Source organism: Rhinolophus sinicus, linkage group LG07, assembly GCF_036562045.2.
Source record: "Rhinolophus sinicus isolate RSC01 linkage group LG07, ASM3656204v1, whole genome shotgun sequence".
NCBI lineage: Eukaryota > Metazoa > Chordata > Mammalia > Chiroptera > Rhinolophidae > Rhinolophus > Rhinolophus sinicus.
Window position 1 is genome coordinate 88677118 of NC_133757.1, and position 23531 is coordinate 88700648.

A 23531-nucleotide genomic window follows, 5' to 3' on the forward strand; every position below is an offset into this window, starting at 1 on the left:
ACACTGATGCACTGGTGCAAGTTTGCACGCATGCTGACATGCACTCAAGAGCACCCACATGCATAGTTAAACAGACTTGGCTATAAAGCAGCGGCACACCCCAAAATGTGCAAAAACACACGCAGCTAACTTCTCTGTGCAAGCCCTAGTGTTTTTACACACACAAATAACTGGATGCACATACCCCATTTCACAGGACACACCCCCAAAGGACACCTTTAGAAATGGGGGGGGGGAGAGAGAGAGAGAGAGAGAGAGAGAGAGAGAGAGAGAGAGAGAGATTAGCCTATTCCTTTGGATATCCTTAGGAGGTCCTTAGTGGTCTATGGAATAACACATTCTACTCCTTCCCCATCTTCCCCAATATCTTCTCCCAAAAAGTCTCTGGAGAAACTAGAATTTTTGAGAGTTCCTTTTTCCTGGGGAGTCCCATTAGTCCCTCTCCATCTGGAGCCCAGGGAGATGGTAAGTCTTTTCCTCCTCCCTTGGGGCACCTAAAAGAGAAGGTGACTCAGGGAGCAGGGGCATTAGTGGGTGGGTGACTCATTCAGAGTGTCTGGAGGGGGAATGTGGTCTGGCTGGAGAAGGGATTGCTTTTCACCCTCCTGAGCTTGGAACCTAGTCCTCTAAGGCCCCTTGAAGTCCAAACCTGGGCCACAAGGCCTCTGGGGTGAGGATGGTGATGAGAGTTAGTGAACTACTGGCCCACTTCATCTCCCAAAACAGACCTCTGAGCTGCCACCTGAGGCTGATGTAAGGTCCTAGCTGGCTCAGGAGCAGTCCCATGGGCTTTCCTTTTCTTTTTTTAAACTTTTATTTTATTTTTTAAGTGTGTTGTTCCAGAACCCATCAGCTCCAAGTCAAGTAGTTGTTTCAATCTAGTTGTGGAGGGCACAGCTCACAGTGGCCCACATGGGGATTGAACCGGCAACCTTGTCATAAAAGCACCACGCTTTAACCAACTGAGCTAACCTGCCATCCCCCATGGGCTTTTCTGCTTACAGGAGCAACTCGGTCCCAATTCCTGTCTCCGAGTCTCTCCCAGAACCCTGAGAGTCACTGCCAAGTTACCAGGACAGCCAAATGGAGCTGGGAATCTCAGGAAAGGACGCCTTTGATGGTTTGGCAACCTGACATACAAGAAATCAGGGCTGACTTGCAATTTCCTTGAGCAAGGGCGAGAGAAAGAGAGAGAGAGAGAGGGTGTCATGGAACCAGCTCCCAGTACACACAAAGGCCAGTTCGGCATTCTGTACACTGCTCTGGTCTCACCCAGAAGATCCAGGAACCTCTCCAAGGTATCAAGGGTCTTAATTTTGCCCTTCCTGCAACAGTAACCATAACTCAGAGAGTAAGAGCAAGAGGTGACCTCAAATGAAGGGGTCTGGCTATCTTGAGAGATTGCAGGTGAGCCGGGAGTCAATGGTGCTTTCATTCTCGGTCCTCCATGTGCAAGGAGGAGCAAGAAGAGGAGAGAGCTGGAGAGGGTGGAGAGCAGAGGTAAGCAGGAACACCTATTGCATCCAAAGGAAGCACACGCATACCTCAGAGATACTGCTGGTTTGGTTCCGGACCACTGCGATAAAGTGAACACCGCAATAAAACTAGCCACATGAAGTTTTTGGTTTCCCAATGCATATCCAAGTTATGTTTACACTGTACTGTAGTCTCTTATATGTGCAATACCATTATGTCTAAAAACACCACAATGTATACACCTTCATCAAAAATACTTTAGTGCTAAAAAATGCTGACAATTATCTGAGCCTATTAGAAAAATGGCGCCAGTAGACTTGCTTGGCGCTGTGTTGTCACAAACCTTCAATATGTGAAAAAGTCAGGCACACCTGCCACGATCACCTCCAGCCCTTGGAGATCAGAGCTGAGAGGGCAAGAGGCAAAGTCTGGCAGGAGAAACAGAGAAAAGAGCCTGGGGACCTGAGGCTTGAGGATGTGGGTGTGGGGTCTTAGGAAGTCAGGGCGGAGGCAGGACTGCACCAGTCACGCCCAGGAGGGAGGCCTGATTTGACCCTGAATCTTGGCCTTGTCAGGCTCTCAGGCCTTCTGGGCCACCCCCATGCCTGGCCCAGCTCCCCACCGGCCTCACTCCATCCTGGTGAAGAGCTTTCTCCAAAACTCTTGTTTGAAGTTCCAAGTCAGTCAGCCCCACCCGAACATGAAATCTGAGACTGGGGATAAAGCCCTCAGCCTCCTGCTGCTCTGAAAATCACTGCAGCTTCCAACTAGTAGTGAAATACATCAGATTGGCTTCCTACCTATTCTTTAAGGCTTTGCCCCAGCCCGCCTCCTCCATGAAGACCCCCAAACCTTCCCAGCCTACTATGATCACTGTTTTTCCACCACCAGCACCACCAGAGCTGCAAAGGGGCAAGAAGCTACTTGAGACTTTAGGTCCTTTCCTTCCAAGGTGGCATACAATGAATGCATCTTGGTTTGCGCTGTTGGTTAAGTCCCCATGTGTTGTTCCCTCCTGGACTGTCAGCTCCTTGAGGGCAGGAGCCCTGCCTTATACTTCTCTGTATCTCCAACAACATCAAGCCCAGGGCCTGGCACATATAAGGCGTTCAGTAAATGCAAATCAGCTGAGTGAATAAGTGACACAAGGACAGGGCCAGAGAGACACTCCCTTTCTCTGAAAACCAAGCCTATTCCCTCAGAAAAAAATGAAGTGAGAGTGTGAGGCACAGAAAACAGGGAGTAGACAGCCATTTATTTATGCTTATTTATTATTTATTTAGTGTGTAAGCTCTAATAAGTGTTTTGTATATGTTCTCATATTTAATTCTTACCACCAACTCTACGGACAGACGTATCATCAGTTCCATTTTACAGGTGAGAAAAGCGAAGGTCACAGATGCTAATTAACATTCCCAAGGTTTGTACAGCTAATGCGTTGTGGGTCCAGGATTGACAGCTAGGCCTGCCTGCTTCTAAAGCCCACTCTCTGTCCACTTAGCATCACCCCCACCCCAAGCCCAAAAAGAAAGATGACAGCCAACTTTGTGGTTTACCCACAGCCCAGCAGGGGTGGAGAAAAAAGGACAGAGGGATTTGGTTTCTCCTCCTCCCACAGGAAGGGGCTCCTATTCCCAAGTTTGCTGTTGTCCATTCACCCAGATAAGCGTCCCCAGGATCAAGACTCGAGCAACCTGCCCCAAACCCCTGTGCCACACACAGGCACTCCTAGAACTCTAGGAACTGTGCCACTGACTCTGGCTCTGGCTCTTCAGAAATAGGCTGAAGTCAGAGGCAGGAAGTCGAGGAAAGGTTCTGATATCTTATGCCCTGCGTGTTCTCTTGTTCCAGGCAGCCTGTTCAGGGTCATCCAATCAGGCAAATAGCCGGAGTGCCTGGCTATCTGGTCATTTCAGGGGCAGGACCCCTCTGGGCCCAGCAGGAGTGAAGAGGTTACACAGGGTCTTCATGGACAAAGAACAACACACACACACACACTCTCTCTCTCTCTCTCTCTCTTTCTCTCTCTCTCCAGGCTCCTGATCTTGGCTAATAACCCTCCAGTGTCTGTGGACTGAGAGAGCTGATATACAGTGTCTGAGTTCTTTGTATTTCCCCCTTTCCCTCAAACTTGGTCTTGGTGGGAGCCCCTGGCACACAGGGGCATAGGTAAGTCCCCCTCCTGTATTGGCTTCTCTGACTTTGACAGCTGTCTCCTCTGTCCCAGAAAGTTGCCGCACTGGTGGGGGCCCCGGGGCATCCAGGGAGCATGATCTCAGAGGATCCCTTTCTTCTTCCATTTGGGCTGGGTGGTGGCCTCAGGAAACCTGCTCCTTGGAGATGCAGGCCACCCCATACCAGGGAGAGAGATGTGCAGTCTCAGGGCAGCCCAGACAGACAGGCTGGAAAACACTAATATCCTGGAGCTGGAGACCGGGGAGAAGGAAAAAGTGCACACGCGCGCGCGCACACACACACACACCCAACACACACACACACAAACACTCACAGGAGTTTGGCCAGAAAAGTTTCCTGCAGGAGGAAAAGCCTCCTTGGCCGCAGGTTTCTCTCCGGACCCAGGGAGATTTCCCCAGGAATCCTCTGGGAAGACAAGAGGCAGAGGCTTCTACAAACAGCGCAAAAGTTCAGTCCTAAAAGTCCCCCAAACTTCCCCTCCCTCTTTCCCTCCTTCTTTTGTTCCCCACTGCATTGCCAACCAGGCAGCTCCCGGCTTCCCACACCGGACCGTCCTCCCCCCACCCCGAATCTCCGGCAGTCCGCGCCTCCGGGCCAGGCCTGCCCGCGCCTGGCCCTCGCGTCCCGCCGGCCCCGGGGTAGGGGGTGCCTACCCGCCTTGCAGGGGTCTTTGTAGTTGAGGGGCTCCCAGTCGTCCTCCTCGCCCAGGTCATAGGTGTAGTCGGCCAAGTCCAGCGGGCGGCCGGGGCGCGGGAGCAGCAGCAGCGCGAGCAGCAGCGGCAGCTGCAGGCGGGCCACGCCGGGCATGCTGGCGGCGGCGGGCTCGGTGGCGTTGGCGGCGGTGGCAGCGGCGGGTCGCGCCCGGACGCGGGAGCGGGCGAGGGGAAGCGGAGCGCTGAAGGCGAGGGGGAGGCGCTCCCCTCCCCGCCCGCCGCTCTCCCCGCCCGCCCGCTCCCCCCGCGCCTACCACCTCTCCCCTTCCCTGCGCTCGCCGCCCTCCTTCCTGTCCCCCGCCCCTTGGCCGCCCGCTCGCGGCCCGCTCCCTCCTCCAGTCTCTCCGTTCCCTTCCCTTCTTTTTCTCCTTCCTTCGCTCCCGCCCTCCCTCCTTCGTCCCCCCCTTTAGGGAAATGAGCTCGCTGGGGGGCGGGCTCTCGCCCGGAGATCGGCCTCCTGGGGGCCGGGACCACGATCCGCCGGCCCGGGCGGCGCGCCAGCCGGGGCGGGGAAGACGAGCAGCCGGCCCGCACCGGGAGGAGGCTCGGGCGGCCCGGGCGCGGGCCCCGGGGTGCTGGCTGTGACCGCCCCCCACCCCAGCTGCCCTCTAGCGGTGTTTCTCCCGCGAGCGCGCCGGCCCGAGCCCCTCCCGGTGCGGGACACGCTGTCAGGTCGCTCGCGCTGCCTGTGCCTCGCTCTTTCTTTTGGTCACTACCCGCGCTTCTCAGCCTGCATCTCTCGGTCTCCCTTGCTCGGATCCTTGCTCTCTCTCAGCGGTCCCTGTCCCTAGAGTTGTTTCTGTCTCCCGCCCTCTCTCGGGAGACACCACTGGAGGGCGCCTAAAGCCCGTTGATCGCTCCCAGGTCCCCTCTCCCCACCATCACCCTGGGCCAGAAAGAGTGGGAAAGCCACCTTTGCTCCTCAAGGCCCTCTCCTCCCCTACCCCCCACCAAGAGCAGGACCTCGGGACTGTGGGAGGAGAGAAAAGGGACACCCTTTGTTTTTCAATCAGGATGCTTTATTCTCTTGTGGTAGGAACCCTCTGATCCCTAGGAGCCACCTCTCATCTGACTGTTCCACCTCCCACCTCACCCACAGATTCCCATTTCTCTAGGGCAAGTTCCTGCAGTGTGGCAGGAGCAGCTCCCCGCCTGTCTGCAAAAGACCTTTTGCTCATGGATCTTTCCTGTCTCCCTGGGGCTTCCGCATGCCCTGCAAAGCAAAGAAACACTGTATTATGTGAGGGAGAGGGACTGGTGGTGGGGTGGGGGGGTTGTCTGTGAGCCCTCCCTCCCTTGAGCCCCCTAGGTGACTGGCCTCAATGGTTCCTGTGCCAGGTCAACTGACAAGACAAGGTGGCCCAAGCCCTCTTGGGCCACTGCTGCTCCCGTGCCCTGGAGGTCACACCTGCTCACCTGAAGGATCCTAGGTGTAGTAGAGGGGCACCTCACCACACAGGGTGCTCACGGTGTTGCCTAGGAAGTCCAGGTCCCCACTGGATGCTGAGCCAGTGTCATGGCCTTCCTCCTGGCTCAGCTTAGCAGGAGGCACTTCAGGCTTCACCTGGAAAGAACACCTTATTTGGTGCCTGGGAGCTGAGTTTCACCTGTGGCCCTCATTGTGGGACCTCAGGCATGTGAAGCAATCTCTCTGAGCCTCAGTTTCCTCACCAGTAAAGAGGGGTCTGTGCTGGAGTCAGAAGCCCCTATGTGTGGTGTGGGCTACATTGAGGCCAGCAGCTTGCAGGTGGGGTGGTGGGGCGGGGCTGGGGAAATGGGTAGGGAAGGTACAGAGCAGGTGAGTCTGGAGCGGGACACTTTCCTGGCAGCCCTAGAGGAACAGCACTTTACAGGGTCAGAACTTGAGCAACGTGCTCCCAACTCCTTACACAGGCATTCCTAGAAGTTCCAGCAGCCTTGGGAGAGCGACAACCCATTCCTTCTCACCCTCACACCCACCTGGAAGTTCTGGAATTTCCTAGTGAGAGCCTCAAGACTGGGGATGGTCTCCGGAGCCATCTTCATGATGTAGCAGTAGGTTCCTGGTGCCGGCTTGTAAGCAATCAAGAGCTGGGCATAGGAACCCCAGAGTTAATTAGGGAATGAGCTAGGCCCTGTCCTGGGCCATCTCCCTCTAGGTTGGGCACAGGAGGGAGTCATATTGGAATTTGGGGCTCAGGCACCCCCAGGGGAGGCAAAAGCACTGGAGGATGGGGGAAGATGGGTGTGTATAAAGTAGCACAGCTGGGTGGATCTAGCAAAGTCGTGTCATGGGTCCCCTGGGGCCAGGGTCAAGAGGGCCAGGCATACCCACCCGTTGGTAGTCATACACTACGATGCCAGTGGAGCCAATGGAGAAGGTGGCAGTGGTGCCCACACGCTCACTCAGAGCCAGGCGTTGCTGAGCTTCCGGCCCCGCAATGCTCATCTCCAGGACCTGGGGGAGGGCACAGCGCTGCCTGGCATTCCTCTTCCCCCGCTTGTCCCTTCAGTACTCATGCCCACTCTCAATCCTCTATACTCAAATGCAATTCCTTCTTCCCTGAGAGCTCAGAGAGGCTGAGTGGAACCAGGTGCTGGAAGGAAGAGGCTGTCCCAATGTGGGGTAGGGGTGATGGGAAAGCCCAGGCCAGGTTTGCCACCCTGTTTCTGCCTCTGTCCTTCCACGAGGTGCCCCTTGCCTCCTCCTCTCATTCCTCTTGGGCAGTTTGCTATCTACCCAGCCCCCCCATGCCAATCTGTCTGGCATGCCCTGTACTTGCTGCCCACTTCCTCCCAGGCCTGCTCACCATCTCAGTATGTTTCTGGCTCATGTGAAGACCCATGAGCAGGGCCCCTACAATCACCACGACGACAAGGACCACCACCACGACCACGATGAGAAGCCGTTTGAGGTGCACAGGGCAGCAGGGGATGCCCAGCCGGCCCCGAGGGGCTGCTGAGTAGTCCTGATGTGGTGGGGTGGGGAGGAGACAGTTATAAAGTCATGCGGATGCCCCTTCTCCCTGCACTAGCTGGACACCCTCTCACACCTTCCCAGGGCTGAGCAACCCATGCTATGGTCGTGCAGACGAAGGATGAGGAGATCAGAGGAGGAGGTGGCCTGGATTCCAGCAAACCAACAGATGCTTAGAAGTGAGGTCTGGCTTGGAGAGACCCGAGAGCCTATTTCACTAATTATATTTCCCGCTGTTTCCTCCAGACCTCTGGTACCTCCGCCACGCCCACTCCCTCTCTGTTCCCCAAATAATTCATGCTCTCTCATACCTCTGTGCCTTTACACCTACCGCCCTTCTTTCTGCAGTGCCTTCCTCCTTCTCCACTTGGGGATCTCCTGCTTATTCTCCTGGAGTCAGCTCGAATGTCATTTTCTCTGTGGTTCTTCCTATGACTGTCCAAGTAGTGGTTTCCTACTCAGTGCCCTCTACAGCCCTTTCCACTGACCTCTGTGGTGCCATTCAGCCACGCATATTAGAATCATTGGCTGCCATGTCTATCTCCCCAAGGGACTACGTCTTAGTGGTCGGTGTCCCTGCTCTAACTTAGCACAATCCTAGGTTGGTTGAGCGAATAAATTTGGATGAGGAAATAAGCCCAGAGAGGCCCACCACACACGTGCACACACACATGATCACACTTACCGGTGGGCTCTCCATCAAGACTTCTTTGCTGCCCACATCCATCTTGCTGCAGGCACCTTCCCCTCCTCGTCTCCTAAGTGTGCGACTAGGGTTTTATATGTGCCAGGAAGGAGAGGGCACAGAGGTGAAGGACCCAGCAACCATCTGCCAGCCAAGCCCTCAGCTTTGAAGCCTGTTTGTTCCTGGCCCTCCAGAACCACGGCCCTGATAAGGCAGCTGCAAGAGCACCTAAGGGCACTTGCTCTGGCACATGAGTCCTCTTGGCTCTGGCGAAAGCAAAGCTGGGTGAGCTGAGCAAACTTACCCTTGGGCAATCTGCACCTCTCACCGTGGGTATCTTCCTGGCATGCCCACCTTTCTTGCTGGCACCTGTCCTTGCAGTCCTGTGGCTTTCCCTGTTCTTCCAGGCTGTACCTCTCAGGCAGCCAAGGGTCTGGCCCATTGGGGAGTCCATCACATTTCCTACAGGATTACCCTGAGCATAGAGATACGCTCCAGGAATGGGAGTGAGGAAGCAGTGTCTGTGGCCCCAGATCGTGCACTGCTGAAGGCATCAGTATGGAGGTTCATAAATCATTCATAAGTTCTCTGGGAGCATTCAGATTTTCACCTCAAGTACTCTACTTGCTGTCTCCCACATTTCCTTACCTAACCTCAGACTTGACCCCAGCTATTCTTTTCCAAATTCTGAAAACTCTGTCCCCTCCAGTTACAAATTCTTACTAACATGAGGTTTTTCATTCTTTGCTATGAACTTGTTTGTTTGTTTGTTTTTCCCCTGCTTTTATTTTGTTTGCATTTATTTGATGCTAAATTTATTCCCAGGCCAACATTTTTGTTTCTTCCGTTTCTTCTCCTCTGTGCAAACTCCTCTTCTGGTTTAGGAACAATCTGCTTTTTTCCAGTAAAGATCATCCCACTGTGGCAGGGGAATTCATGTAGGGGTTCATCCCCCAAAAGTTCTATAAGTTCTGTACCTCATTTTGGGAGCTTTGTTCACCCGGATGTGCTCCATGACCAGAAAAATCTACATCTTAACTCTCAGCATTCCTCGCTACATTTTTAAGCATGTGCAGCAGAAGTTCTGCACTCTTTTTGGACCACCGACCCTGCATCCAATCCCACTGTTTGACCTGGGCACACCTACCAACTCCACCATTGTGACAACAGAATGGTGCATACGGCTGTCAAGTGACATCCTTTAGATACTTGGTGGCTTTTCGGACATACATACCCTTGATGGCCTGGGCAGTTTCATGAGTGTTTTTTAAAATAAACACAAAGACTTGAGCCTCCTGATTTGCATGACTTTGTGGGGTGTTCTGCGTCAAGTGAATGGCAAACCATTTTCAGAGATCAAACTGAAGACGTTTGATTGCAGATTCCTCACCGGACACTTCTTTCTTATGCCCAGAAAGCCTTGCACCGGGCTGGGTGTGGTGACTGATGGGCTCCCAATCTCTTCATCCCTGACTCAGCGCACTTGCTTGGTGCTGCCATCACCCTTCCCCTCTGCACTCTTCCTTTTACGTCCTCTGATCCTGAATTTACCTGGAGGACACTACTTGCCCAAATGGGATCCACTTTGTGGACCTTCTCCTCCCCTCTATCTCTTTCCTCCTCTTTCCCAAAGCCATCTCTGTTGCTTCATTGTGCTAAACAAGCCTACTAATGGCTGTATCCGTTCCCTCAGGTTCCCCTCTGCTCGCTGGGACAGGTGTGCTCTATGGCACCTTTAACTCTAAACCTTCACAAGCGTGTAAACCAGAGCCCCACACCTCGCTCTTCTCTGGGCCTCACTCTATTAGCTTCCTTATACGGTAACTCCAACACTTCATCCCAATTCCTATCCCTTGCCCAGGGGTTCCCTCACACCTTGGCCTTGCCCTTCAATCATGAGCAGACCCCCAACTCCTCAGCCCCAACTCCTGGCAGGTTCCCCTGTCCCCACAACAACCCCCTCTCCAGCTGGAGGGCCTTCAGCCTCCAGATTGCACAACCGCATGGCATCTGAGCTGAGAGCCCCTGAGAAGATTGGGGAAGGAGAGAAGGAAGGAAATGTTTGCTCCCACCACCCTCCTCACTACCCCACCCACAACTGCCCCTTTAAATATTTGCCTAAGCCTCTGGCAGTGAGTGTCCTAGGAGGAGTGAAAGAGGGGGAGAGGGGTTCATGGAGGAGGGGGAAGCAGCCTCCTCTGAATTGTGTGCAGCCTCAGCTGTGTGCAGGTGCCAGATGCAGAAGACAGCCCCCAGAGCCCCCACTCCCGCCCCCAGTTGTCCTGGCAACACTGGGATTGATCGGCTGACTCACACATACTGGGCCTGCGCCAGGTGGGCAGCAGGCCAGCGGGAGGGCCAAGAATAAGCGCAAGCATCAGGAGGTCCCTGTGGGCATCTCGGGGACTGCCTAGTCCAGCTGAGGAGCTGGTTCTGAACAGGTGCTGTTGTTCAGGCTTGCCATCATCACAGGGTGCTGGCAAAGGGGCTCTTTCTGGGAGAGAGGGCTCTGTCCTCTCCAGTCCTCAGTCTCCCCTGCAGGCTGCCCTTAGGCTATACTTCTCATAAGCTTTACAGTTCTTCCTTTCCTTCCTTCCTACCTTCCTTCTTTCCTTCCTTTCTTTCTCTCATTTTTGCCTGTTTGGAAGTTGGGAAGGAAGGATGCCCTCCAGTTTCATAAGGGAAGCTCAGATGCTGCCAGCAACCTGGTAGAGATCTTGGGAAATTTGGAGAAGGAAGGAGGGAGGGAGCTCTAACTGGTCATGCATAGCTGTCCCTTTGCCCCTCACACTAGCCCTCTACTGCAGGCTTCTCACTTCTTGGCTTTTACTTAGGCCATTTTTCCCTTCTGGAAAGCCCACCCTCAACACCTCTCCACCTCTCTGAATACCACCCACCCTAAAAGGCCAAACAAGAACCAATAGCACCTACTCTGTGATGTTACCGCCCCAGCCTACAGTGTCCCATCCCTCCTCCAAAATCTCCCAGCCTCCCTGACACATGTTTACCTGCCACTTAACACTCACTGATGTTCTCATCAGCTATGTGGGTGTTTTTTGTTGCCTTATCTTCTCAACCTAGCTGCCAGCCATGAGACTGGCCCTGGGATCCAGCTTTCCTGAGGATTCTTTGTACCTGCCACAGGGCAAGGAGCCTGCATGCACCCAATGTGTAATTATAGTCAATGATAAGGCTATCCCCAAACATGCGGGGGACTCGTTGACAAACGGTCAATAGTTCATTCCTTCAGTATGTGGAGGACTCGGTGATTCACTGGACTGCTCTGGGACCCTGAATGAGACATTCTATCTTTCTAGGCTTTAGAGTACTCATCTGTGAAATGGGACTAGTACTGTCTGCTTGTCCTCAGCTCCAGGCTGTTGTGAGAATCCAACGACATCATGATGTGAAAGTCCATGATTATCACCATCTACTTCAACTCCCAGGGCAGTTCTTACTAGTTAAGAGTAGGACCCAGCCTCCCCCTTTCTGTCTGTCTCTGGGTTAAAGCCTCTGAGAACTGTGGCAGTGGAAAGCCCCACAATAGCCCCTCCTTCTATGTGTGTCTTCCCTTTTTCTCCTTCCAGCCCCTCAGCTGCAGGGGCGGGACAGGATTCACTCTGCCCTTTGTGTCCTGGGCAGAGCCGTGCCAGGGACGAGTGGAGATGGTTGCCCAGCTGCCCCAGCCACTCTCCCCACCCCCATTGCTTATCTTCCCACGAGCTGGCATGGGGAAGGCAGCACGGGAAGCTGGATGCCTCAAAGGGCCAGGGCATCCCTGTCTGGCAGAACATGGACTTAAGTTCAGACCAAAGAATCCCCTGCTGGCTGACGCTGGGGTCAGCTGGGAAAGCATCTTAAACCCGGTGATCTTGGTTTCCTGAACTGATGTATAAAGAGCACCAGACTGGGAGCCCAGTCACCTGACTTCTAGGCTCCCCTTGTCCTGTACCTGGGAGCTCTTGGGACAGTCACCCCCCCACACACACACACCATACACCCACACCCCTGGGAGGTAATATGGCATAGAGCAGCAATTCTCAAACATTTGGTTTCAGGGTCCCTTAACTCTCTTAAAAAATATTGAGGACCCCAAAGAGCTTTTGTTTATGTGGGTTATATCTATTGATATCTACTGAGAAATTAAAAAATATTTATTAATGGATTAAATTAAAATAGCAATAATAAACCCATTACATAACATAAATAGCATAAAGTTTAAGTGAAATCATTTTACAAAGCAAAAACAAATTAGAGAGAAGAATGTTATTGTTTTACATTTTTACAAATTTCTTTCCTTTATGGCTTAATAGAAAAAAATTCCAGGGTACTTTGTGAGAGCATGCAAGTGAAAAGGGCAATAATGTCTTTAACAGGAAAATTGTTTTGACCTCAAAGAGTCCCTGAAAGGTTCTCAAGGAGCCCTGGGCTGCCTGGGCCACACTGAAAACCCCGGGTGTGGAAGAACAACTGTGAAGCCTGGAATTGGGCAGAGTGGATTTAAACCTCTGCTCTGTCACTTTTTTCCCCCTGGTACTATAACTCTTACTTTTCTGTAAAACGAGATTAATATCATCTGCCTCAAAAGGTGGACAGGAGTAAGTAGAGTCCACAACACATAGTAGGTGTGATAACAATCTTGGCTACTTTCCTCTTGGTTCTGGCCTCAGTTTCCTCATTTCTTAAACACAGGGCTGGACTGGAAAACGTCCAAGGCCCTTCCCAGCTCCAACAGGCTGTGGTTGTGCCAGAGAAATGTTCCAGAATTCCACACATTCCCACGCCAGCTTCAGTGATGACATTCCCCTTTTCTGCTCACACAGACACAATGGCACATTATGTTCATGAGCTGTGGAAACAACTGTGAATGCAGATACACACCTGTCACTTATAACATGCCCATGAATCTGTTTAGGAGACGTATCCCCCGAGGGCGAGGCATGCCCACGGGAACACCGAGGCACAGACGTAGATCCCTAATGCAGAAATGCCTCACAAGGGGATCTGTTCATGGGCCTGCAGAGACAGGTGTGCACGCCGTCCTGCCATCTAACATGCACATGTATATCTCGCACACATGCACAGACGCTCTGGGTGCCAGACACAAGCAGATGGCCCAGAGACCTCCGGTAGGGCATGCAGCACAGAGCGGCCAGGGCCGCAACCACTCCCTTCGTTGGCTACTCCCAGCCCGGACTCCCCCCTCCGCCCTGCGCGCCCCCGCGGCCGCCTCCGCAGTCCGCAGCCATCCCAGCCGGGCAGCCCTCTGCTCCGCTACTCTCCGCGCATCAATCCGAGTCGGTTCGCGGGAGCGAGCAGGGGAGAGGACTGCAGCCGGCACCGAGAGCTAGAGGAGTCCGTTCTCCGCAACCGGCAGCCGGGCCCCTCGCTGCGGCAGCGGCTGCCGGTGGCCAGGCGGTGCCAGCCCGCAGAGTGGCAGAAAGCGGTGGGGCAGGGGCAGCCGGTGGCCGGAGGCAAACCTTGCCGGCAGCATGGCGGGGCTGCGGCCCAGACTGGGCTCCCGGCTCCCGCTGCTGTTGCTGTCCACGCTTGGCTTCTGCCTGATGCAGCAGGTCAGTGCCAAGAGGCCCCCCAAAACGCCCCTCTGCCCGCCCAGTTGCTCCTGCACCAGGGACACGGCTTTCTGCGTGGACTCTAAGGCAGTGCCCAGGAACCTGCCCTCCGAGGTCATCTCTCTGTGAGTGCCCAGCCCTGGCCTGGGGGGGGGCCGTGGGGGGGGGGTGAGCCAAGATAGGGAGGAAGGCATGAACAGCTCTGGGAGTGGATGGGGAGAACCCTGCTTCCCCTCTGCTGACTGTGGAAACCCCCCTCCAGGGGAGTCCTCAATAACTGGAGATTCAAGGTATCAGCCAGGCAGGGAGTTCTGCAGTCATGCAGGCTCAGCAGCCATGGCTGGGGAAAGCAGGGGTTCATGGGCAAAAATGAATCACCACCAGCAGCATCAAGGAGACCTACTATGTGCAGGGCTCAGGACTGGGGAGACGGGAGGGGGTTGTTTACGCCAGCATGTGGGCCCCTGTCTGTGATGTCACACCAAGGGCAGAAAGGCTTCTAGTAGGGATGTGGGGCAGGAGGCAGCAGGGGAAGGGGTAGGAGTGAGATGCACCCACACAGCACCCTGCACGGGGCAGACCCCTGCCACGGTCTCACCAGCCACTCTGCACAGGGCCAGCCAACCTGTCACTTGCAGCGGCAGCCTCTGGAAACAAAAAGAGCACAGTGCTAATCCCCCCACTCCCACCCCAGGGTTCCACCCCTCAACAGCACCCAGCGCAACTGTGGGTGTTTGGAGGACCATGAAGGTGTGGGTAATGGAACCTTCTTCTGGCTGAGGGGGAAGCTGAGCCTGCGGCCATCGGTGCTCAGGGAGGCAGTCTGGGTGGGTAATGATGAAGGCAGGTAGTGAGGAGAAGGGGAAGACAGGCCCAGGTGGAGGGCCAGGCTGGTGAAATGGCGAGTTTCCAGGGCAAGTGCCTATAGAAACCATTGCCCTGTCCACCATGCACCCCCCAGCCCAGCACAGTCCCTGCATACTCCCCACAGTACTGATTCAGGTATCCCCTGCAGGACGCTGGTGAATACTGCCTTCTCAGAGATCCAGGATGGCGCGTTCTCCCACCTGCCACTGCTGCAGTTCCTGTATGGACGGGGGCCTTGAGGAAGGCGGCTGGTGGTTTGGGGAAAGGGATGGGCAGTGGAAGGGGTGGGCAGTGGAAGGCGACAGATCCTGGATTGGGGAGAGGAGAGCCCATGTCGGTAGCCTTTGGAGATTAAGATGCAGGTGACCTTTACATGCCCGATGGGATCTGTCACAAAAGGTGGAGCAGCCTAGAGTCAGGAGGGGTAGAGGAAGCGGCAGTTGGGGAGAAGGGCAGAGGTCTCATGCAAAAGCCAAGAAGTGGGTGTTTGGGGCCCAGTTAGGAATGGAGACCCAAAGGAATAACTTGGGTTGAGGGTGGACACTGCAGGGCAGAGGGGTCGTATTAAAGACAGGTGAGCCCAGGATTTGAAGAAAAACCAAGCAGAAGGAAGACCAGATAGCCTGTAATTCTAAAAGGGGCTGTCTACATTCAAAGCCCCAGTCACAAGAGAGCATACACGGGAGTTACCCCACCTCCTTCTTACCATCAGTCCCCGATGGAGGGGTGGGGAGTGAGGATAGGAGACAGAACGCAGAGCGAACCAGTGGGGAAGGACCCAGCTTGCCAGCAGAAATCTATACCGACTGTTTTTATCCTAGGAGCAAGTAGGGACCCTGGGAGTTTCTGGGACCAGGCATTGTTATCCAGGCTGCTCTGGGGTTCTCTGCTGGGGTCCCGAAGGTGGGAGGCAGGGCAGCCAGGCCTGGGGGAATCCCAGGGCTGAGGCAGCAATCATGCCCTTGGAAGCTCTAATTTTGCCTTTGTCTCTCCAGGTTACTCAACTCCAATAAGTTTACGCTGATCGGAGACAACTCTTTCACAGGACTGTCGCACCTGCAGTACCTGTGCGTGGAAAAGAAAGGGGAAATGGGCATTCGAAGGGAGGAAGGAAGAGGGCCTGGCTGGGCTGAGAGGGGAGGTTGATTGAGGAAGCCTGGGGGAAGTGAGAACCTTTGAATCCTCTGACTGCAGGACCCAAGCAGAGGTCATTTCATCCGTCCCTCTATCTAAACCATCCTGCCTGGATGCCCTGTCACCGCAGGCTTAATAATCACCAGACTTGGAGTGGAAGCCTGTCTCAGGGCCATGGTCTGGAACCTAGGTGGGGTATAAGACAATAGGTTGGGGAAGCAGTCCTGAAATCCTGACTGATGACTGAAACAATTCTCATTTCCTCCAGCTTCATTGAGAACAATGACATCTGGGCACTATCCAAGTTTACTTTCAGAGGACTCAAGTCTTTAACACACCTGTGAGTACATTCCACACGTATACTCTCTGAACCAAAGTGCTACCCACCCCTCCCCCCATCCCCATCTCCTATGGCCTTTGGCCTCGGTCACGATCTTTAGGTGACCCAGAGGTCTCTCTTGCAGCTCACTGGCCAACAATAACCTGCAGACGCTGCCTAGAGACATCTTTCGGCCCCTGGACATCCTGAGTGACTTGTAAGGCCTGAGTCCTAGTATTTTTAACAGAACCACAGAAGGGCATGTCCCTGGAGGTAGTGTTGTGGGAGCCAGGATTGGGAGGATCATAAGGTCTTGAGAGGCTGGAAGGGCTTGGGTTGGGACGGGGGACTCTCGGAAGGCTAGGTTGAGTAAGAGTAATATATATATATATATATATATATATATATATATATATATATATATATATATATATATATATATCGGTAGGCTTCTAAATTAGGGTTTCTCAAGGCATCTGTGGGCCCTCTTAAAATGCACATGAGACATTATGTATGTTTTTTAAACATGTGCTTTCTGAATGCATGCTTGATTTGAATCTACATTAAAGTCTGGTCACATAACCAAAGTCATTGATTAGTATTTATACAAGAAAACAAATGCCCTGGGTTGTGGAAGGATAGAAGGAACTGGGGTACAGAACAGAGTTGTGCAGTTTATGCACTGCAAAAGGCACCTGCCTAAGGAGGTAAGTAGAGGCTGAACTGAGCCCCTACTCCACTGGCCAAGCATGTGTCCATGGGGCTGCATCCATCCTGAGGGGAACCCTTTTCTAATCAGCGCAAAGATGCCATGTGAGCAACCAGCAACAGCCTTGATAATATCTACTTCTGAAACCTCAAGGGCCTGGGTGGGCCGAACAGCTGACAGTCTGTCCCCTTCTGTGTCCCCTCCATCACCTTTGTGATCAGGGACCTACGGGGCAACTCACTCAACTGTGACTGCAAGGTGAAGTGGCTGGTGGAGTGGCTGGCACACACCAACACCACGGTGGCCCCCATCTATTGCGCCAGCCCACCCCGCTTCCAAGAGCACAAGGTGCAGGATTTGCCACTGCGGGAGTTCGACTGCATCACCACAGGTAGGAGGTGCCCCTGCCTCTGGCCTCAGGCTAGGCATCCCCAGGGCAGCTCCACAGGCACTGCCTAAACCCCCCAACCTCCTGCCTCACCAGCAGAGCAGCCCTTACCTCCTAGCAAGCTCTTACTCCCCGCCCTCCCCCATCCCTGCAGATTTCGTGCTGTACCAGACCCTGTCCTTCCCGGCGGTGTCCGCTGAACCCTTCCTTTACTCCAGCGATCTCTATGTGGCTCTGGCCCAGCCGGGTGCCAGTGCTTGCGCTGTCCTCAAGTGGGACTATGTTGAACGGCAGCTTCGAGACTATGATAGAATCCCAGGTACTTTCACCACGCTTGGCTGTGCTGGGTGGGCGGGTAGGCTCCGTTGTTCCTCTCCATTGAGTTCCTATAGGGAGAAGGATAGATGAGACATGGTCTCTGCTTGTAAGAATGTTTCAGTCTTTGGAGAGAGGCTGATACATACACAGATAACATCCATATAGTATGTTGGTGCTAGGAGGGAGATGTGATCACGATGCTCTGGGAGCACAAAGGGGAAGCCTACCCTGGGAAATGAAGAAAGGCTTCCTAGAGAAGGGATGCCTAGCTGAGGGCACCTCTGAAGGATGAGTCAGAGGTGCTGACCAGTTTCCTGGCTTAAGTAACTAGGTGGTGCCAGTGAGCTGAGGAGGAGGAGATAGGAGCAGCTAGTCAGCTCAGTTTGGGATCTACTGAGTTTATGCCGAATTTAGAAGGCCAAGGGAGACTTAGCTAGGAGGGATAAAATGTGGGAAGGGTGTTCTGACAGAGGGAACAGCATGAGCAAAGTCAAGAAGGTGTGCAACAGCTTATCGTGTGAGTGCAGGTGTGTGTAAACAATAAGCAGCTCATGTGACTGCAGCAGAAGGTTCAAGGTGGAAAGTGGCAGACGAGGCCTGAGTGAGATGAGGACCAGGTCATTGACAGGCTTTGAGAAAGGGTGTGAACCAATCCCGTCTGTGTTTTAGTAAACTCCCTCTGTGAGCATCGTGGAGAGTGGCTAGACATGGGGTATGACATGTGGGCAGACCAGTAGGGAGGGTCAGCTGGAGCCTGGACTGGGGCAGCAGCAGTGGGGATGGAGAGTTATATTTAGAAAAGAGGATTGAACTGACACAAGAGGAAACAGAAAATTTAAATCGCCCTGTTGTCTTCAGAGAACTTGAAAGTCATTAAACACACACACACACACACACACACACACACACACAAACAACCCTTCCCCAACACAAGACTTCAGGTCCAGGTAGTTTCACCAGTGAATTCTAGCAAACATTTAAGGATGAAATGACATGAATTTTACACAAACTGTACTAGAAAGCAAAAGGGAGGGTTGACAGGACTTGGGGACTGATCAGCTGTGGGTGAGTGAAGGCCTCCCATATTTCTGGACAGGGTGGTTAGGTGCCACAAATTGACAACAAGAACACTGGAAGATAGGGAGGAGCAGTTTCTGGGGTAGATGTGGAGCCGAGTTTTGGTAAACTGGAGTTTGAGGTACTCAAGTGTGTGTGGGCAAGGAGGGTCTGAGCTGCCATTCAGGAGCTAGGTAATCGTCAGGAGCTGGGCAGGCAGACCAAGGCTGTGGGACGGACCTAGGTGCTGACGGCCAGAGACTGAGGCTCAGCACGGGATTCTGTTGGAGGAGAGGTGGGGTGATGGAAAGCAGAGGGTGGGTGAAGGTGATGACTGGGGACCCCAGGACAGGTGAGGAGAGTGTCCCTATATGCTTTGGGTGCCTGCGAAAGGGTCAGACCAATCTGATTGTGAGCACAACTACACTTGTTCTCGTCCATATAAGCCTTTCAAAAGTGGGAATTCTTGGGAGAATGCTTTTTCATACACAGCTCTCCGGACAGCAAGCTGTCATTTTGCACCCAGCTGTGGATGAGCTCAAACACTCCCTCTTTCCCCTTGCCTGGCCACTTGCTGGTGGGATAGCTTTGGGCAAGTCACTTAGTTCTGAGTCTCAGTTTCTTTCTGTGTGAAGTGGCAAAATAATAGGGTGCATTTCAGAATGATTAATTGAGGCAATGCACTCATACCTAGCACAGTTACTGCACACAATATAAATTTAATAATTGACATTATGGTTCAACAGTCAGTCAATATCTAGGAAAACCTGTTTTGTGCTCAGTGTCAGCTTATATTTGAACCCTGGCGGCAAGAGTGGAAGGAGGGGATGCTGAGATTGATTACTAGCTGTGAAACAATTAGATGACCTTCAGTGGAGAGGAGCTACTGTAGCAGAGGCCCTTACCCCTGGCCCAGAGGCAGAAGGAACTGACCCTGTTTTCTGAGGCTGTGGCATAGGCGGGACATTTGGCGCATGCGCTGCCTGATGCTGCCTCTCTGCTTCCTGGCAGCCCCCTCCGCGGTGCACTGCAAGCCCATGGTGGTGGATAGCCAGCTGTATGTGGTGGTGGCCCAGCTGTTTGGAGGCTCTTACATTTACCACTGGGACCCCAACACCACACGCTTCACCAAGCTGCAGGACATCGACCCGCAGCGCGTGCGCAAGCCGAACGACCTGGAGGCCTTCCGCATCGACGGTGACTGGTATTTTGCCGTGGCCGACAGCTCCAAGGCGGGCGCCACCAGCCTCTACCGCTGGCACCAGAATGGCTTCTACTCCCACCAGGCCTTGCACGCCTGGCACCGCGACACCGATCTGGAGTTTGTGGACGGTGAGGGCAAGCCTCGACTGATTGTATCCAGCAGCTCCCAGGCTCCCGTCATCTATCAGTGGAGTCGCACCCAGAAGCAGTTTGTGGCCCAGGGTGAGGTGACTCAGGTGCCTGATGCCCAGGCTGTGAAACACTTCCGTGCCGGACGTGACAGTTACCTGTGCCTCAGCCGCTACATCGGGGACTCAAAGATCCTTCGCTGGGAGGGCAGCCGCTTTTCCGAGGTGCAGGCCCTGCCCTCCCGGGGCTCCCTGGCCCTGCAGCCCTTCCTTGTGGGGGGCCGCCGCTACCTGGCACTGGGCAGTGACTTCTCCTTCACCCAGATCTACCAGTGGGATGAGGGGCGGCAGAAGTTTGTGCGGTTCCAGGAGCTGGCTGTGCAGGCCCCTCGGGCCTTCTGCTACATGCCTGCTGGGGACGCCCAACTGCTCTTGGCCCCCAGCTTCAAGGGACAGACACTTGTGTACCGACACATAGTGGTGGATCTCAGTGCCTAGAGGGGTGCCGAGACCGCTGGGTTGGAGGCTGAGGGGGAACCTCTGTGTGAGCAGCATGTGTGCCCATGTGAAGACACATGTAGCCAACCTCATGCACACACAGTTTCCTGGGGAGCCCCACGTGGATTGGCCCTGGGGGCCACGAATCGTAGTTGTAATCAGCACGAGGACTCATAGATGCCCCAGGAAATCCAGCGCCTGGGGCCCTTCTGTCTGTGGACACCTGTGGACCCCACACCCCATCTGCAGGCCCCCTCACTCTGCTGCCTTCCACATGCTCTAGCCTGGAGAGGGGGAGGGGTGCTGGGAGCGAGGGTCTTGGGCTACTTCTGACCCTCTAGTCTCTCCTGTTGGTGCTCCAGGTGTCCGTTTAACCTGTTTATACCCCACATTGCAGCCATGACCACATCCTTCCTACTGTGGGTACACTCACCCACGCTCCGCTCCTCCTGCATGCACACGTGGACACTGGCCCGCACCCTCAGTCACACGCACACACACCTGTCCACACCCATTCTCCCACACACATATGCAGATTCAGCCCAGATGAAAGGGGCTCCCCATCATTGTCTTCCCTCTCTTCTTGGAGGGGGCACACAGTACCGTTCTCCTCTGCTCACCCCTGGTATGCACACCCTGCAGCTGATAAGGATGGGAATAGTGGTGCCAGCCTCTGGGCGCCCTCTTGATCTCCTGGTGGCAAAGCCCCTCTGCCCAAAGCAGTAACAACAGCCCCAGCAGACCCTGACTTCTTCCTAGTGCTGGCTCTGTTCTCACGGGATTTTCCTTTTCTGACCCTGTCCCTGTGGACAGGAGACCACCCAGACAAAAGCTTTTCTGCTTTTCTTTCCTGTAGCTGCCCCAGCCTCAGATCCCCAACCTCTGGTTCAGCCCCTCTTTTGAGATGTGGACCCTGAGCTGTGCTGGCTCCGTTGGATGGGTCCAAGAGCTGGTCAAGCCAGGGGCCCTACAAGCACTTGAACCATGTGGGTGGGTGCCAGGAGTAGAGCTGGGCTGGAGAGCATCTTGGGGTCCTGGCACCCCTCCAGTCCACAGAGGCACACACCAGGGGCCTCGCCTTTCAGTGCCAGCTGAGTGGCAGAAGGATGAGGGCCTTACGGAGTGGCTCCTGGGAGCCGAGCTTCTGCTGCCCTCTGCTGTGTGCTGGGGAGAGCTGTGAGGTGCAAGGCGGGTAAAGAAGGCATGGGAGGGGAGGCTCTTCCCTGTGCCCAGACTGTGTGAGGGGCTCCTGGTGGCAGGATGCTGGGGGCACTTGGGTGCAATGCTATAATTCACTTACTTCAAATAAAAAGTTCCCACCCCATTGCCAGCTCTCAGGTGTCCAGTGAGTGGCAAGTCAGCAGTAGCTGTTTCATTAAGAACCGAGTGTGTTTTTTCTGTCGCTGCTGCTCCCAAGGGGAAAGCGTTGGCTTTCAGACCCTGTTCCTCCCTGCCCCCTTCCCTCTGAGGAGTGAGAGGACACCCGCAAGGTCAGCTGGTCCTGGGGTCAGGAGTTCATGGTGATGACACTAGGCCAACGTGACTAGTCTCCACCACCTAGGGCTGACTCATGGCCCAAATGTTCCTTCCTGGAGATCACAGTTTTGGGGCCACTGAAACTGGAGTCTGTCCCTCTGTCAGGTCACTCCAATCCACAGGGCCAAGGACAAGGTCAGTAGTGCCTTTCCTCCCCACCCCCTCTGCTGGGTAAATATCCATTATCCCTGCCAGCCTGTGCTCTGGGTGAGAGACTTCAAGCAAATGGACTGATTTCCCGGAGCCTGAACTCCCTCTGCAACACAGATGATAAATCCTACTTGGTCGAATCTTGATTGGGCCACCTACTAGTTGGGTGGTCTCAACCACATCACTTAGCCTATTTGCATCTGTTTCTTCATCTGTAAAATGTGGATAATCATGATACTTAACTGACAGGGTTAGTGTGAAATTTAAATGCTTTCAATATCTAGTCTATTAATATACGCAAGACACTTCAAAGAGTATGTCTGGCAAAGAAGTATGACTTTTGTTAGTCTGTAGGACTATATGAGACACAGAGGTAGCACAGAGAAGGCTGTTTTGTGGGAGAGGAGAAGGGTGCCCTTTGGGGAGAACTGCTGTCTGTGAATTAGGGTTCCTTATCCATCCTTGGTCTCAAAACCCCTGTACCCCACATCTTACCTGTAGTCTCAGATGCCCAACCAACCCTGCTCCTGACCACCCGTCACAATGGAGAATCTCATAGGTGATGTGTCTGGATTTCCATTTCCTCAAACCATATGCAAGTGCCCTTGGCTTAGCAGGCGCCCCATTGGGTCCCCCATTCATACTGTTCTGGGAATTCCTGTCCTGCTTGTTCAAATGGGGAATGGGCCCTCACGCTGTGCCAAGGAGAGGTTGCCAGGGAGAGTGAGTTGAGTCTCCCGGACCCGTTGGCAGTCTGTCACCCAGTAGAAAGATAAATATCACTCTGTCACCCCCACACCCCTACCTCGGGCTCCTCCCAAGGATAGGAGACATTTCTCTTCCTGCATGCCCAGCTCTCTGCACATGGGGAATGAAATCTACTTTATGCCTGCCTGGTCATCTGCCCTGGGGGTCATCTGTGTGTCCAGAGAGCTGCTTAGCAACCCAGTGTAACCAGGTGACTGTGTCAACAGCTCAGGACCAAAGGCCATGGGAGGCAGAATCCACTCACTCTGTCAAAGCTGAGGAGGATGATACCCCACAGCTGCCAGCGTCATGCCCCTGCATGCTAGGCCCTGCTTTCAGCAGCAAACTCCTCACAACTTGTCCCTTAGATTTCCCAAGCACAGTTATCGGCACCAGAAGTCTCCATGTGAGAGACTGTCCCAGTTGGGACGGCTTATAGCTGACACAGAGGAGCTTTCCCTGATGAATGGGGGGGAGAGGGGTAGAGAGAGGCCTGTGATGCTGAGGTCAGGCTTATGACTCTGGAAGGTCATAAGGGGAGAAGGCAGTTCTGTGGCAGGTACCAAAAGACCCAAGGTTCACATGCACACATTCAGCCCAGGTACCTTTACCTCCTGAAGAAAGAATATCCCTTCCCTCTTCTGCATCCCCTACCCCTACCCCGCTCCTCCTGAGCTAGTCCCCTACGGAGCCGGTCTCACCCTCTGCTCCAAGGACTGTGCCTAGAGATGGATGGTGGGATACTAGCCCTTGGCATTTCTTGTTCCTTCAATGCAGGGTGGGAGCGAGGCCCAGGTGAGGGGGTGGTTAGGTAGGGAGAGGGAGGCAGCAGGGCCTCGAGGGAGTTTCTCCCGAGGGCCAGTTTCACTGCTAGTTCTC

The 23531-nt window shown here is 54.0% G+C and overlaps 3 protein-coding genes across 6 annotated transcripts in view; 1 reads left to right on the forward strand and 2 right to left on the reverse strand.

Moving 5' to 3' along the window:
- Window positions 1-4611, reverse strand: part of BMP1 (bone morphogenetic protein 1) — a 37869-nt gene extending 33258 nt beyond the window's left edge. For all 3 annotated transcript variants that reach the window (XM_019714355.2, XM_019714347.2, XM_019714378.2), the window contains exon 1: window positions 4326-4611. In XM_019714355.2, coding sequence (XP_019569914.1) covers window positions 4326-4479 — 154 coding nt within the window. In that variant the 5' untranslated portion in view covers window positions 4480-4611. The remainder of the gene's footprint in view (window positions 1-4325) is intronic.
- A 771-nt stretch (window positions 4612-5382) lies between these two features.
- Window positions 5383-8184, reverse strand: SFTPC (surfactant protein C). Of its 2 annotated transcripts, XM_019714333.2 has the most exons (6): window positions 8027-8184; window positions 7175-7333; window positions 6700-6822; window positions 6345-6455; window positions 5802-5949; window positions 5383-5598 (listed from the first exon to the last, which is right to left on the reverse strand). In XM_019714333.2, exons 1-5 carry the CDS (start codon window positions 8066-8068, stop codon window positions 5812-5814), a joined length of 573 nt encoding a protein of 190 aa, XP_019569892.2. In that variant the 5' UTR covers window positions 8069-8184; the 3' UTR covers window positions 5383-5598; window positions 5802-5811. The 2 variants fall into 2 exon arrangements, with proteins under 2 accessions (XP_019569892.2, XP_074194356.1); XM_074338255.1 differs by lacking the exon at window positions 7175-7333 and having other exon boundaries at window positions 8027-8083.
- A 4923-nt stretch (window positions 8185-13107) lies between these two features.
- On the forward strand, window positions 13108-21545 carry LGI3 (leucine rich repeat LGI family member 3). The gene is made up of 8 exons (XM_019714305.2): window positions 13108-13724; window positions 14615-14686; window positions 15462-15533; window positions 15869-15940; window positions 16065-16136; window positions 16850-17019; window positions 17171-17335; window positions 19402-21545. The coding sequence occupies exons 1-8, from the start codon at window positions 13519-13521 to the stop codon at window positions 20217-20219; spliced, it is 1647 nt and encodes a 548-aa protein (XP_019569864.2). The 5' UTR covers window positions 13108-13518; the 3' UTR covers window positions 20220-21545.
- Window positions 21546-23531: the final 1986 nt, after the last annotated feature.